General features: G+C 38.7%; 1 protein-coding gene and 1 non-coding gene across 2 annotated transcripts; one reads left to right on the top strand and one right to left on the bottom strand.

Moving 5' to 3' along the window:
- The first annotated feature begins 2,559 nt into the window (after window positions 1-2,559).
- On the top strand, window positions 2,560-2,666 carry LOC125369394. Its single transcript, XR_007214950.1, has one exon. It is a non-coding gene; the product is annotated as a small nucleolar RNA R71 (small nucleolar RNA).
- A 6,560-nt stretch (window positions 2,667-9,226) lies between these two features.
- On the bottom strand, window positions 9,227-9,895 carry LOC125369293 (secreted RxLR effector protein 161-like). Its single transcript, XM_048371309.1, has one exon. The coding sequence runs from the start codon at window positions 9,893-9,895 to the stop codon at window positions 9,227-9,229; it is 669 nt and encodes a 222-aa protein (XP_048227266.1).
- Between the last annotated feature and the right edge of the window lie 2,970 nt (window positions 9,896-12,865).

Here is a 12,865-nt window from a genome sequence, read left to right as displayed (position 1 = left end):
TAAAACAAAACTCAAGATAAGGACAGAATAATGAATGGACTCAATCAATAAGGGATATTAAAACAAGATAAAAACAAAGAAAGATAAAATCGCAGACTGCACAAATCTATGGTACCTACCCCACACTTGTGAAAGACACTGTCCTCAGTGTGAACAAGGTAGGCACTCCAAAATAAAAGGAATAAAATACGTAAAATGAAGCTAATTATGGGAGTCTATAAAAGAAATTAGAAAACTAAGAGAAAAACAAGACGACAAGAAGAGATAAAAACTAGAAAGTCTACTAGATACTACCCTTGATGTGTACTTTAACACTTCAAAATATGTCAGTCCTCAAAATTACGTACGAGCATCAAGTAGGCTAACTCCTGCAAAATTCAAGAATAAACACATTCCAAGCAACATCTAGTAAAAGGTTCAATAAGATAGCATCTCCTCAAAATCAAACTTACTAAAAACAGACTGAAATATCTAATTGCAAATGACTACATAAAATAAAATAAAAAAAATGTCCAAAAATTCAGAAAGCAAAAATAGATTCGGGAATGCCTCCCGAAGGCGCTTCTTTTTGTTCGAGTCGTCTAGCTGGACTCTGGATCAGCATTCCTGCATCGCGGGCAAATTAAGAAGGTAGGCTCAATGTAAGTTGGGGTTCGAGGCATATAAGCGCAATGAAAAGGTCCGATGTGTGCAGTAGATGTCCAAGGAGGTGCTCTCTGGACCGATTTAGGATGTCCATTCATCCACTCCGAATTCCGGCTAAGTGATCTGTCAAAAACAAACTTGCAACTACCCTTCTCGGGTCTATCACAGCACAAAGTCTCATATTGATACAAGTTAATTTTTTCAGATGAATAACACATACTAGTAGGGGAAGAAACATGTATAGCATCATCCATTTGTACATCTTGTGGTTGTGTATTACATGCAAGATCAATTCCATCAATACAACAAATGGCATGAACATGGTCGGTGGAAGAACTATCAAATGAGGGTAAACTAAAAGTGACACAATCGTCCCCTACATTAAGTTCTAACTTCCCCTCAAATACGTCTATTTTAGCTCTAGCTGTGGCAAGGAAAGGTCTCCCCAAAATTAATGGTATACCATGCTCATTGTCCATATCCAAAACCACAAAGTCCACAGGAAATATGAACTTATCTACCTTAACTAGCACATTTTCCACAATTCCCTTAGGAAGCTTAACAGTAATTGACTAATTGTATGCACATCCTAGTGGATTTTGCCTCCCCCAAACCTAGCTTATTGAACAAACTAGTGGGCATGACGTTTATGCTAGCCCCCAAATCAGCTAATGCATCATCAACATATAAATTACCTAAAGTGCAAGGAATAGTGAAACTCCCTGGATCGTGACGTTTCTCTGGCAACTTGCTCTGAAACACCGCTGAGCACTCCTCATTAAGCTGAACATAGGCGACCTCCTCCAACTTCCTTTTTCTGCTAAGTATGTCCTTTAAGAACTTAGCATACTTTGGCATCTGCTCCAATGCATCAATAAAAGGCAAGTTAATATGCAGTTGTCTAAAAATATCTAAAAACTTACTGAACTGCTCTTTCGCCTCTGCTTGTTTATCTCTAGCAGGATAAGGAATCTTAGGTTGATATTCCCTAACTGGAATTGATTTCACCTTTTGTCCCTCAGGTTCCCTAACCTTACTGCTTGCCTTAACCTGCACATCAATAGTGGCGTCATAAAAAACAGGCTTAGAAGGAGCTGAAACTAACTTACCTGAACGCAAAGTGATGGCATTCACGTGCTCCCTCGGGTTAGACTCAGTGGTGCTCGGGAGCGCTCCTTGCTGCCTCTCAGACAACATCTTAGAGATTTGGCCAATTTGGGTCTCCAAGTTCTGAATCGAGGCCTGCTGGTTCCTAAGTGCACTATCGTCACTGGAACCTCATCTCCGTAGGACGTCACAAACTTCATTATAAGCTCCTCTAAATTTGACTTCTTTTCCGGTAGAGGAGGAGCTTGTGCAGTCCAAATTTGAATGTTGTCACCGCCGATGAAGTCTCCGAAAACCAGTGGACCCCCGAGCGTTATTGTTCCTCCAATCAAGTTGGGATGATTGCGCCACCCAGGGTTGTATGTATTCTTTGTAAGGATCGTTCGCCTTGGGGCATTCCCCATATAATTAACTGTTCAACATCGGACGACATAGCGAATTAGATGGAAAAGTAGTAGAGGATGAAGCAAACATACCTCCATGCAGATGTCAGACCGTAATGCGGGCCACCATAAAACTCGCAGCCCAACGCTCACGCGTGAACCCAAGATCCTGAGTTGGTCGATCTTCTTGGCTAGAAGCTCCACTTGAGCTGCCAAGGCCGCCAGAGTCCACTTGGTTGACCACTCCTTGTCTTCCTGGTCGGCTCCTAGAGGATTGCCATTGATAGTTGTTCATGGCCATTTCCTCTATCAAGTTCCCGAGCTTGCTCTAAAGGCCTTAATGTTTAGCGCCCACCGCCGCAGCATCCACCATCCGCCTCGCTGCGAGGTTCAACCCGAAGGTCCGAACTGCATCCACACTGGCAATCCGTGATGTGGGCAGCATCTCAAAAGATCTTTAAATCTCTCCCATGCATCGTACATGCTTTCATCATCAAACTGCACAAAAGAAGATATGTCATTTCTAAGTTTAGCAGTTTTAGCGGGAGGAAAATACTTATATAAAAATTTTTCGGCCAACGCCTTCCAAGTAGTGATCGTCTGTTGTGGAAGAGATTGTAACCATCTCTTTGCTCTGTCCCTCAAGGAAAATGGAAACAATCTCAGCCGAATGGCATCATCGGTTGTTCCATTTATTTTGAATGTGTCACAAATCTCTAAAAAGTTGGAGATATGTGCATTGGGATCCTCGCTGGGCAATCCTCCAAACTGCACGCTTTGTTGGATCATCTGGATAACATTGGCCTTTATCTCAAAATTGTTGGCCGCTACAGCAGGTCTGACTATACTAGTTTTCGTCCCATCCAAAGATGGTCGAGCAAACTCGTACATCGTTCTCTCGATCCTCACTCATGCGTGGGGTTATGGTTTTCCATCGTGTCTAGTCTATCCACAGGTACCTCAACCTCAATCTCCTCCTCTTCTAATTGCAACCTCTTCCTTAAGAGTCTGAGGGATCGTTCTGGATCAGATAGAGGCTCTATAAGATTCGAGTTTGAGCTCCTGGTCATAAACCACCAAACCGAAAGTCCACACAACCACCGATCAACAAAAATAATATAATAATAAATAATAATAAAATTAAAGAATAAATGAATAAAATAAATAATGACTAAATTAACACAAAAACAATTCACTCTAGTTCACCGTTCCCACGAACGGCGCCAAAAACTTGATGGGCTCTTTATGCAACCTACACCTAAGGCAGTGAACCTACCGATGCAGCCTAGCACTAGTGAGTATCAAGGTCGTATCCCTGGAGATCGAGTGAACCTAGAGTTACTACTGCTTGCTATGTTATCTAGTCTGAAATAGGGTGTGAAAGTTCTAACATACCAGCTAATGGTTATGAGTGCAATTAAGTAAATGAAGGACAACAATGGACAATTAAAAGACAATTGTAAAGAGAGAAATAAATCCAAAAGGGAGCCTAAGTGATGGAATTCCAAAGATGAATTTTATGGATTGCCGATCTTGCTTACCCGTGCCTAAATCCTGAATTGAATCCCGGTTCCTCTCTCGAGCTTACCGGATTCCTAAACCTGCACTAACCTAATGGAATCTCTTCCTATCGGATTACTGCAAATTAGCATTAAGTATGATTTAAGACTATTAAGAGTTGTTAGTTCTTAATCCGTGAGTAAATCAACCTCATCTCTAAGTGTTAACTACCAGTCCTTACTATTCAAAATCCAGTTATAACAAGCATTTCTCAATGTCAAGAAACAACCTAATAAACAATTAATCTAACGTCTCAAATTAACTGCATCAAACTTTTATTACTGAATAGCAAGAAGATTGCAAGAATGACAATTATAAAAAACTAACAATTAAGCATAATCCATCAACAAAGGTGAACCCTAATGGATTCAAAAGATCTAGCTGCTCATGTTCATAGTCAAAGCAATTAAAGAACAAAATAAGGAAAAACAAATTAAAGGTATGTACACCCTTCTCTTTCAAGCTGAATGAGAAACCCTAAATTTGCAAATTCAAATCTCAAACCCTAGTTGCCTCTTGAATGCTTCCAAAGTTTGTCTTGATCTTCAATTCGATGTTGGAATAAGTGGAATCTCCCCTTCAATTGATGAAAATTGATCTCTCCCGGTCTACAATTGAGGTATAGGAAATATTTGATTAAGTGTGTGTCTTGGAATTGAGTCCAAAAATCATCCCCTTCAATTAGAATTCAAAATCGCCTATATAGTTGATTCAGCACGGCCGGAGTCCAGTCAGGCTGAACTGTGGAGTCTGCCGAGCCACCACGGTAGTGCCAAGCGTCTTGATCCACCACGGCCGGAGGCCGTGGTGGCTACTGAAGGCGTGCTTGAAATGGCACAATTGGGGATAGCCTCTTGATAATTCAGCACGGCCGGAGTCCAGGCCGTGCTCAACCCTCGGGGTGCTTGTTCTCTCCCAATTTGATGGATTTTGCTCCGTAATCACACGTATTTCCCTCGATTGCTGATGGTGTCCTTCGAAAATGACTTGAAATGAAAAGGGAAACAAAAGACAGGTGATTCTAGCACAAAACGGGATAATCATGCATAAAAATGTGAACAATCGGGCATGAAAACATGTGTAGTATGATGCTTATCAGGGGTATTTTTGTAATTGTGTATTTCCAATAATTCGGATTTGACCCAAATTAAATAGTTAAGGGCTTAATTGAAAGGCTAAAAAGAAGTTTGGGGATTAAATTAGAATTCTGCAGGATGAAATTGTAAGTAATTAAGAAAGTTGAGGGACCAAATTGCAATAAGGAAAAGTTCAGGGGTCAAATGTCGATATTGAAAGGAATGGAAATCGGGGAGAGAGAAAAGAAAGAAGGAAGAAGAAGAAAGGGAGGAGAGAGAGGCGTCGGCGTCCATGGTGGACGGACGGAGGCTGCCGAGGGCGGCGCTGACGTCGGAAGGAGCGCACGCCAACGGCGAGCCCGATGGTGGCGGTGGAGGCTAGCGCGGCGGAATCGCTGACGTGTGGCAGCGGTTTCCGAAGCCGTTCGGCCGTGTCCGGTGGCCTTCCGGCCGATCTCGGTGGCGATCAGCTCCCCTTGGAGAGAGCTTCCTTTGGCGGCAGCGGCATCGGTTTTGGTGGCCGGAGGAGAGAGTTCTTGCGAAGTGGTGGCAGCCGTGTTTTCTGGTTTTTCCGGCGAGCTCCGGCGGAGGATGGACGATCGGAGGACGTATCCCGACTCTCCTCAGCTCAAGCTTCGCGATGGCACTAATTTCGTGGCGATCGGGCTTCATTTGCAAATCGACGGTCGAGATCGTCCGCAAATCTCTCCGAATGATCGGGTATCGATCGGAAAATCGGGCGGGATCGCCATCGGCTGGCCGTTGTGAGTCCGATGGTGTGTTCGGATCGTCGATCGGACTCCGTGGTGAGTAGTCGACCGAGCGATCGAGCGTCTCGGTAATTTTCTTTGGCCCGTTAATTTTAGAAATTCTTGGTTTAATTGTATCTATTGGATTATATTGAGTATTTGATGATTTTTGTGAGTCAAAATATTTGTCTGCCGGTTGCACCTCAGATTTTGTCGTGTGGCGAGTCTGAAATAGTGAAGTTTGGGGACCCGACTCCGTTGTTTAAATTGTTGGATATTTGGAGTGTTCTTCCGGCAGTCCTGGACCCGTTTTTACGGGGGGTAATGTTCGTGTTGTAGAGGAGGTTCACGGGATTTTCGGTGAGAATTCTCCGAGTCGAGATTCTGTATACCCCAGGAGTCTAGACCTAACATTAAAGATCGATTGTTTCAGCGTTTTGATAAATTTTTTCCGTGACTAGATTGTCGGGATTGTTCGGCTCGCTCCTACCGAGGCACCGGAGGTAGGTAGGAGGTCGCCAAACCTGTGAGTTAAAGTCATATATCGCTTACGCACGTGTCATGCATAAAATTTGATTTGCTACTGTGAATATTTATTTGCAAATTTCAATTTTCATTTAATTATTATTATTATCATTTGCATGATGCTTTTAATTACTATTTAAATATGTTTTTCCTTCATTACCAATTTTAATATTGCATGATGACTCAGGATGGGACGGCAGTAGAACATAGGAGTTGGATGAGTGTTCCAATATAATATGAGAGAGATAGGAAAAGGGTAAAGAGGTAAAAAAATTTTGAGAAAGAAAGATTAGGACCTGCCCTGGTCGAGCATCGCTCTCTGGGCTTAGTAGAGTGTGGTTGCCGGAGTAAAGGTCCCTGGTCGAGCATTGCTCTCTGGGCGCCGGCTTATTTGGAAATTTAAGTGACCAGACTGGAGGTAAGGTCCCTGGTCGAGCTAAGCTCTCTGGGCGCCAGTCTTATTGGATAAGAGAGCCGAAAGGCTAAGGCTGAGAGTTAAGTGACCGGACTGGAGGTAAGGTCCCTGGTCGAGCTTTGCTCTCTGGGCGCCAGTCCTGTTGGAATGAGAGGTTGAGATGTTAGAGTTGAGGTTAGTTGAGACATAAGTGTTGAAATAAATCGAGATGTTAGAGTTGGGATTAGGGTTATACTGAAGTACTCCGTCCCGTTGCATGTGGAATAAATTTTGTTTAAGCATGGCATGACACATATGTTTTAACATGACACGTATGGTTCGCGTGATTTATTAATTATTTTTAAAATTAAATGAATGTGATATTGAAATGTTTGAAACTGTTTTAGATATATGATTTTAACTCACTCTAGACCGGTCTCATTTCTTATTTTGATTCGTGATCGCTAGTCCTCTCGCGACTCTTATTCAAGAATCCGACTCCTTCATCATCGGGGTGATGTATTTGATTTGGTATGTAAATTGGTAAATCTTAGATTCTCCGCAGTAGTAATAGTAAATGTATCAGTTGTAAATTTTCTGAGCTTCGGGTCTCGCCTAGTTCTTCTGGCAGACCGATTAAATTTTGTAAAGTGTAACTATTAAGATAATTTATGGTTTTAATAATATTAATTTGAGATGAGATTTGTTTAAATCAGTGAGTGTCAGGCTTACTACGGGTTTCGGTGGCCTTAAGCCTACCCATTCCCTAGTGCCGGTCACGGGCCCACGGGTGGGGTCGTGACAAGTTAAGTCAAAAGAATTATAACTTTATCATTATTTTTAATATATAAATAAATTCTAGAAGAATTATATATACAAAGCTTGGATTTTCATTTAATATTTATTTTTAACCGAAGGATGTAAAAGTTTAACATAATAAAACAAGAGGAATGTTAAAATTAGTTATAGAAACAAAGGGATCTACTAGTATATTTTAATAAAACTTAGAAACGTTAAGCTATTTAATCCATTAGGGGGTATATTAGATATTTTAATTACATTTAATGTTTATATTTAGGTTAAGGACATAATAGTTTAATAGAGTTAAAAGACAGAGATGTTAAAGTAATTATAAAATACATAAGGATCTACTGGTATAATTTTTGATATAATTTAGGAATGTCAAAATAATTAACCCTCTTTTTTAAAGGCAAAACAACCTAATCTACCCCTAAACATTCACCAATTTCTCAAATATACTCTCATTTTCTCAAATTGGTCTATCTTCTTTGTGTATTGTTTCAAATCTACCCAAAGCTCCACAAGGTGTGTGCAATTGATGATGTGGCTTGCTAACATGTCTATAAGTCATCTTGGAAGCCAGTTGAGCAATACAAAAACTCACCATTTTATTAAAACTCTCATATTATACATAAAAACAAAGGCAAAAGAGAACATGATGCCGTTTTACCCAATTTTAGTGTTTCTTCTCTTTTCCACATTTAGGGTTTTATTAAACTCAATTTTGAGAAATTAGGAGGCAAGCTTTACACTGTTACTTCTCAAAAGCTTCCAAAAAGTTAATGTTTGTTAACCTAGATGATTTATCATAAGGCTAAAGTCTCTCATTTTGATCTTGATACTTAAATTGAGTCTAAAATTAATAAACTTTTAACTATTGTTTGTGTAGCAAAGATCATAATTTAAAATCCAAGTCCATTTGAAAATTCTGACCGCACCCATGCAAGTGTGATCGTAAAAAGCAAGAGTTTTGAGGTAGAGGCCATTAGCTTTCTAAAGTTGGAAATTGCGACTGCTATCTTTAGGAGCACGACCATGAAATTCATGAAGAGTTATGACTGTTGCAACAACCAACAGTTATATTTGAAGCATCCAGTATCTTTGTGCCACATCAAATAACCTTTGGGACATTTCAAGAATTGCGACCCCAACGCAGGAAGCACAACCGCAATTTGCTCTCTAATAATGCATTTAACGCGTAGTCTTAAAGCAAAACTTTGAGAGTATTTGGGGATTGTTTTCAAAAGTTACCTTTCCTGCATCAATCCTTTTTAAGTGCGAGAAGAGATTGCCATTCCCAATCATGTGCCTTGAGCAACCACTATTCACATGCCAATCTCCTCTTTTCAATGTTGATTTGAAGCATACCAATAAAAATGAAATTAGATTTGTTTAGGTACCCAAATCATTTTAGATCCTTTGGAGTTAGCCATAAAGGTTTCTCTTAGTTAGAGATGTGCCTTTCTAATGTAGCCAAAGACATTGATATGCCCATTCCTCATGCAATAGTGATATAGGACATTTAGATTAAACTTCCTTTTATTTAAGTGTCTCTTTTCTTGAGGCTTGGGTCCTTTCACATTTTTAATATTATTATGCATACAAGAACAAGTTTTATATTAAATCGCAGTCGTGCTTTTAAGGTCATTCTCAGGATTGCCTGTTGACCTATAAAGCGCGAGCGTGCTTTTTTGAAATTTCATAAAAAAAATGACGACATAATGAATGCATGAGCATGCTCTTTTCACTTTGATCATAACTTTTTATATATGAATATTGAGATGCACCAAGATTAAAAAGAATCTAGGGCTAAGATGATTTCAATACTCAACTATTGCACAATAAAAGAAACAAGTATAAGTGCCACAATCAGTCATTTGCACATAATATAAAGAGTTTAAGCTAGGGTGCTTCCATCTAACATTCCTAATTTTCTTTTTATGAAATTCATTCTCTCCTTATTTAGGGGTTTGGTGAAAATATCGGCTAGTTGTTTGGATGTATCAAGTATTCTAGTACTACACTACCATTTTGAACATGATCTCTCAAGAAGAGGTGTCTAATATCTATGTGTTTACTCCTAGAGTGTTGAATAGGATTCTTAGAAATATATATTGCACTAATGTTGTCACATTCAGTAGGAATGTGATCAACCTCTCTCCCATAATCTCTTAATTGTTGCCTCATCCAAAGAATTTGAGCACAACAACAATCCGCTGCCACATCTTTGGCTTCCGTAGTGGAGAGAGCAACTGAGACTTGTTTCTTGCTAAACCATGGCACTAAGCATTTACCTAGAAAATGGTAAGTTTTGGAGGTTCTCTTTCTATCTAATAGACTACTGGCATAATCGGCATCTGAAGAACCTATTATATCAAAGGGAGTTTCTCTAGGGTACCAAAGTCTTAAGTTTAATGTTCCATATAAATATTTCAAAATTCTTTTGACAACATTTAAATTAGACTCTTTTGGACATGATTGAAATGTAGCACAAAGGCAAACACTATGCATGATATCGGGTTTAAAGGCGATTAAGTATAAAAGTGATACGATCATACCTCTATAGAGCTTTTCATTTACGCTCTTAGCCTTCTCATCCTTGTCCAACTTAGTTGTGATGCTTATTAGGGTCTTGGCTACTTTGCAACCATCCATTTCAAATTTCTTTAAAAGTTCCCTTGTGTACTTGGGCTGGTTGATGAATATTCCCTCTTTACTTTGCTTGATTTAGAGACTAAGAAAGAATTTAAGCTCTCCTATCATTGCTCATTTCAAATTCCCTAGTTATGTACTTAGCAATATCCTCACAAAGCAACTCATTAGGAGCCCCAAATTCAATGTTATCAACATAAATTTGAACAATTACAGTATCATTTTTATGTTTCTTTACAAAAAGAGTAGTGTCAACCTTCCCCTTTTAAAATCCATTCTCAATTAGAAAAGAACTAAGCCTTTCATACCAAGTTCTAAGAGCTTGCTTTAATCCATACAAGGCTTTAGAGAGTTCAAAAACATGATTTGGAAACTTGTGGTCTTTAAAACTGGGAGGTTGCTCAACATAGACTTCATCCTCAAATGAAACCATTTAAAAAAGAACTTTTCATATCCACTTGAAAAAGTTTAAAATTCATGTGACATGCATATGCTAAAAGCATCTTAATAGCTTCTAATCTACCAACCAGAGCAAAGGTCTCATCATAGTTAATGTCTTCCTCTTCTAATCTACCAACTCTTATCTTTTAGAGCCTCATCAATGGTCCTTGGCTCAATTTGAGAAACAAAGGCTAGATTATTTAAAGTTACTAGTTTAGAACAAGTACTTACACCTTTTGATAGATCTCCAACGATTTGAGTAGGGGGATGATCCTTTTTTAAATTCTAAGCTTTTGGAAGGTCTTGAGAATTTTCCATCTCTTGGGAATTTTGAATAATGTCTTGGTTGTGTTGATTTTCTTGAGCTTCCTCCATAAGTTCATCTACTTCTTTTGAGGGATCATTAATGTTCACCTTGAGTTCCTCAAATGCACCTACAAGATCATCCACACATACACCTTTCCTAAGATTAAACTTGTTTGATTCATCAAAAATAACATTCATAAACTCTTCAACTACTATAGTGTGCTTGTTAAAGACTCTATAAGCGTTGCTTAAGATGGAGTAGCCTAGGAAATATTCCTATATCGGTCTTGGCATCAAATTTTCCAAGGTTGTCCTTGGTATTTAGAATGTAGCATTTGCAACTAAAAACTCTAAAATATGAGACTTTTAGGTTTTCTTCCTTTCCAAAGCTTATAAGATGTTTTGTTTAGCAAAGGTCTTTTGAAAACTCTATTAGCAACATAACAACTAGTGTTAACGGCTTCGGCCCAAAAGTATGAAGGAAGTTTATATTTATTAAGCATTATTCTAGCCATTTCCACTAGTGTTCTATTTTTTCTTTCCATAACTTCATTTTGTTGGGGAGTTCTAGAAGAGGAAAAGTTGTGGGAAATACCAAATTCTTTACAAAATTTTTTAAAAAGATCATTTTCAAATTCCTTTCCATAATCACTTCTTATAGAGGAAATCAAATATCCTTTTTCATTTTGAACACGTTTTGCAAAAGATTTAAAAACATTGAGAGCCTAATTCTTATGAGCAAAGAAGTTAACCCAAGTAAATCTAGTGTAATCATCAACAACTACAAATGCATATGATTTTCCATCCAAGCTAGCTACTCTAGTAGGTCCAAACAAATCCACATGTAGTAGTTGGAGTGGTCTAGAAGTACTTACAATGATTTTGGATTTAAAGGATGATTGGTATTATTTTTCTATCTGCCATGGTTCACAAGGCCTGTCTTTGATGAACTTCACTTTAGGAAGTCCATTTACTAGCTCCTCTTTAGCTAACTTGTGAAGAAGCTTCATGCTTGCATGACCAAGTCTTCTATGCCATAGCCAAGATTCATCACTAATAGACGCAAGACACTTGAAAGATTAATTATCGACTTTGTATAAATCAATTGTATAGGTGTTGCCACTTTTTTCTCCTTTGAATATCACTTTGTCATCGATAAGGGAATTGACAAGCCATCAATTGGAACTAAAAGTGACTTTGTTTCCCTTACCACACAATTGACTTACACTTAATAGATTATGTTTCAGACCATCAACTAGGAAATCATCATCAATGAAAGATTTACCATCCTTACTAATGGATCCATGCCAATTAGCTTACCTTTGGCATCATTTCCAAAAGTTACTTTGCCTCCTTTCTAGTCCTTAACATCTATGAAAAGACTTTTGTCACCCGTCATATGTGCCTCGAATATCCACTATTAACATGCCAATGATTTGTGCTTGTGGATTTAAGACACACCTACAAAAAGGAGTCAAATTCACTTAATTTTAGGTACCTAAACAAAGTTGGATCCTTTGGGGTTATCATTGAACATGAAGAAGAAGAATTACATGAATGAGAAGCAAAACATACCTCTTGGGATTCTTCCATATTAGCCATGAAGCAAAGATTTGCCTCCTCTTCTCTTTCACTTTCATTGTTGGAGGATGAAGATGCATCACTCCAAGTAGCCTTCAAGCTCTTTTTCTTTTCTTTGTCTCTCTTCTTCCTCTTCAAGTATTTTGACAATTCGGTTTGATATGTCCTTGCTTTCCACATTTGTAGCAAGTGACTTCCGCTTTCTTGTCCTTACTTGTTCTTGATTTGGAGAAGGCCTTTTTACTTGTGTAGGGCCTATTGCTTCTTCTTCTTTTAGCCTCAAGTATCCTCTTGACATGCTTAATGATGAGTACCACATCATCACTCTCACTTAGAACTTCTCTTCATTCTTCATCATCACTTGGAATATCAATTGCATCTTGAGCTCTAGTGCTAGGTTTGAGAGCTAGGGCTTTTTTCTTCCCACAATCTCTACCTGCTTCATCCCTCACAAGAGACATCTCATGAGTTAGAAGCTTACCTATAAGAACATCCATAGGAATTTTCCCTAAGTCTTCATTTGCTTCTTCACTGCTAAACACTCTAGCACCATACTTATCCAAAGGAAGGTTCCTAAGGATTCTTTTGTTGATGTCCACTAACTCATAGTGCTTTTCAAGCTTTCTAATATGGCAAAAAATTGCC

The sequence above is a fragment of the Ricinus communis genome, chromosome 2 (genome assembly GCF_019578655.1).
Source record: "Ricinus communis isolate WT05 ecotype wild-type chromosome 2, ASM1957865v1, whole genome shotgun sequence".
Classification (NCBI taxonomy): Eukaryota; Viridiplantae; Streptophyta; class Magnoliopsida; order Malpighiales; family Euphorbiaceae; genus Ricinus; species Ricinus communis.
The sequence above is the reverse complement of the archived record's forward strand: the minus strand, read 5'-3'. Positions and strand labels throughout refer to the sequence as shown.

Excerpts from the sequence above, each read along its gene's own strand:
- LOC125369293 (XM_048371309.1), bottom strand. The coding sequence starts at position 9,895 with ATGGATGGTTGCAAAGTAGCCAAGACCCTAATAAGCATCACAACTAAG.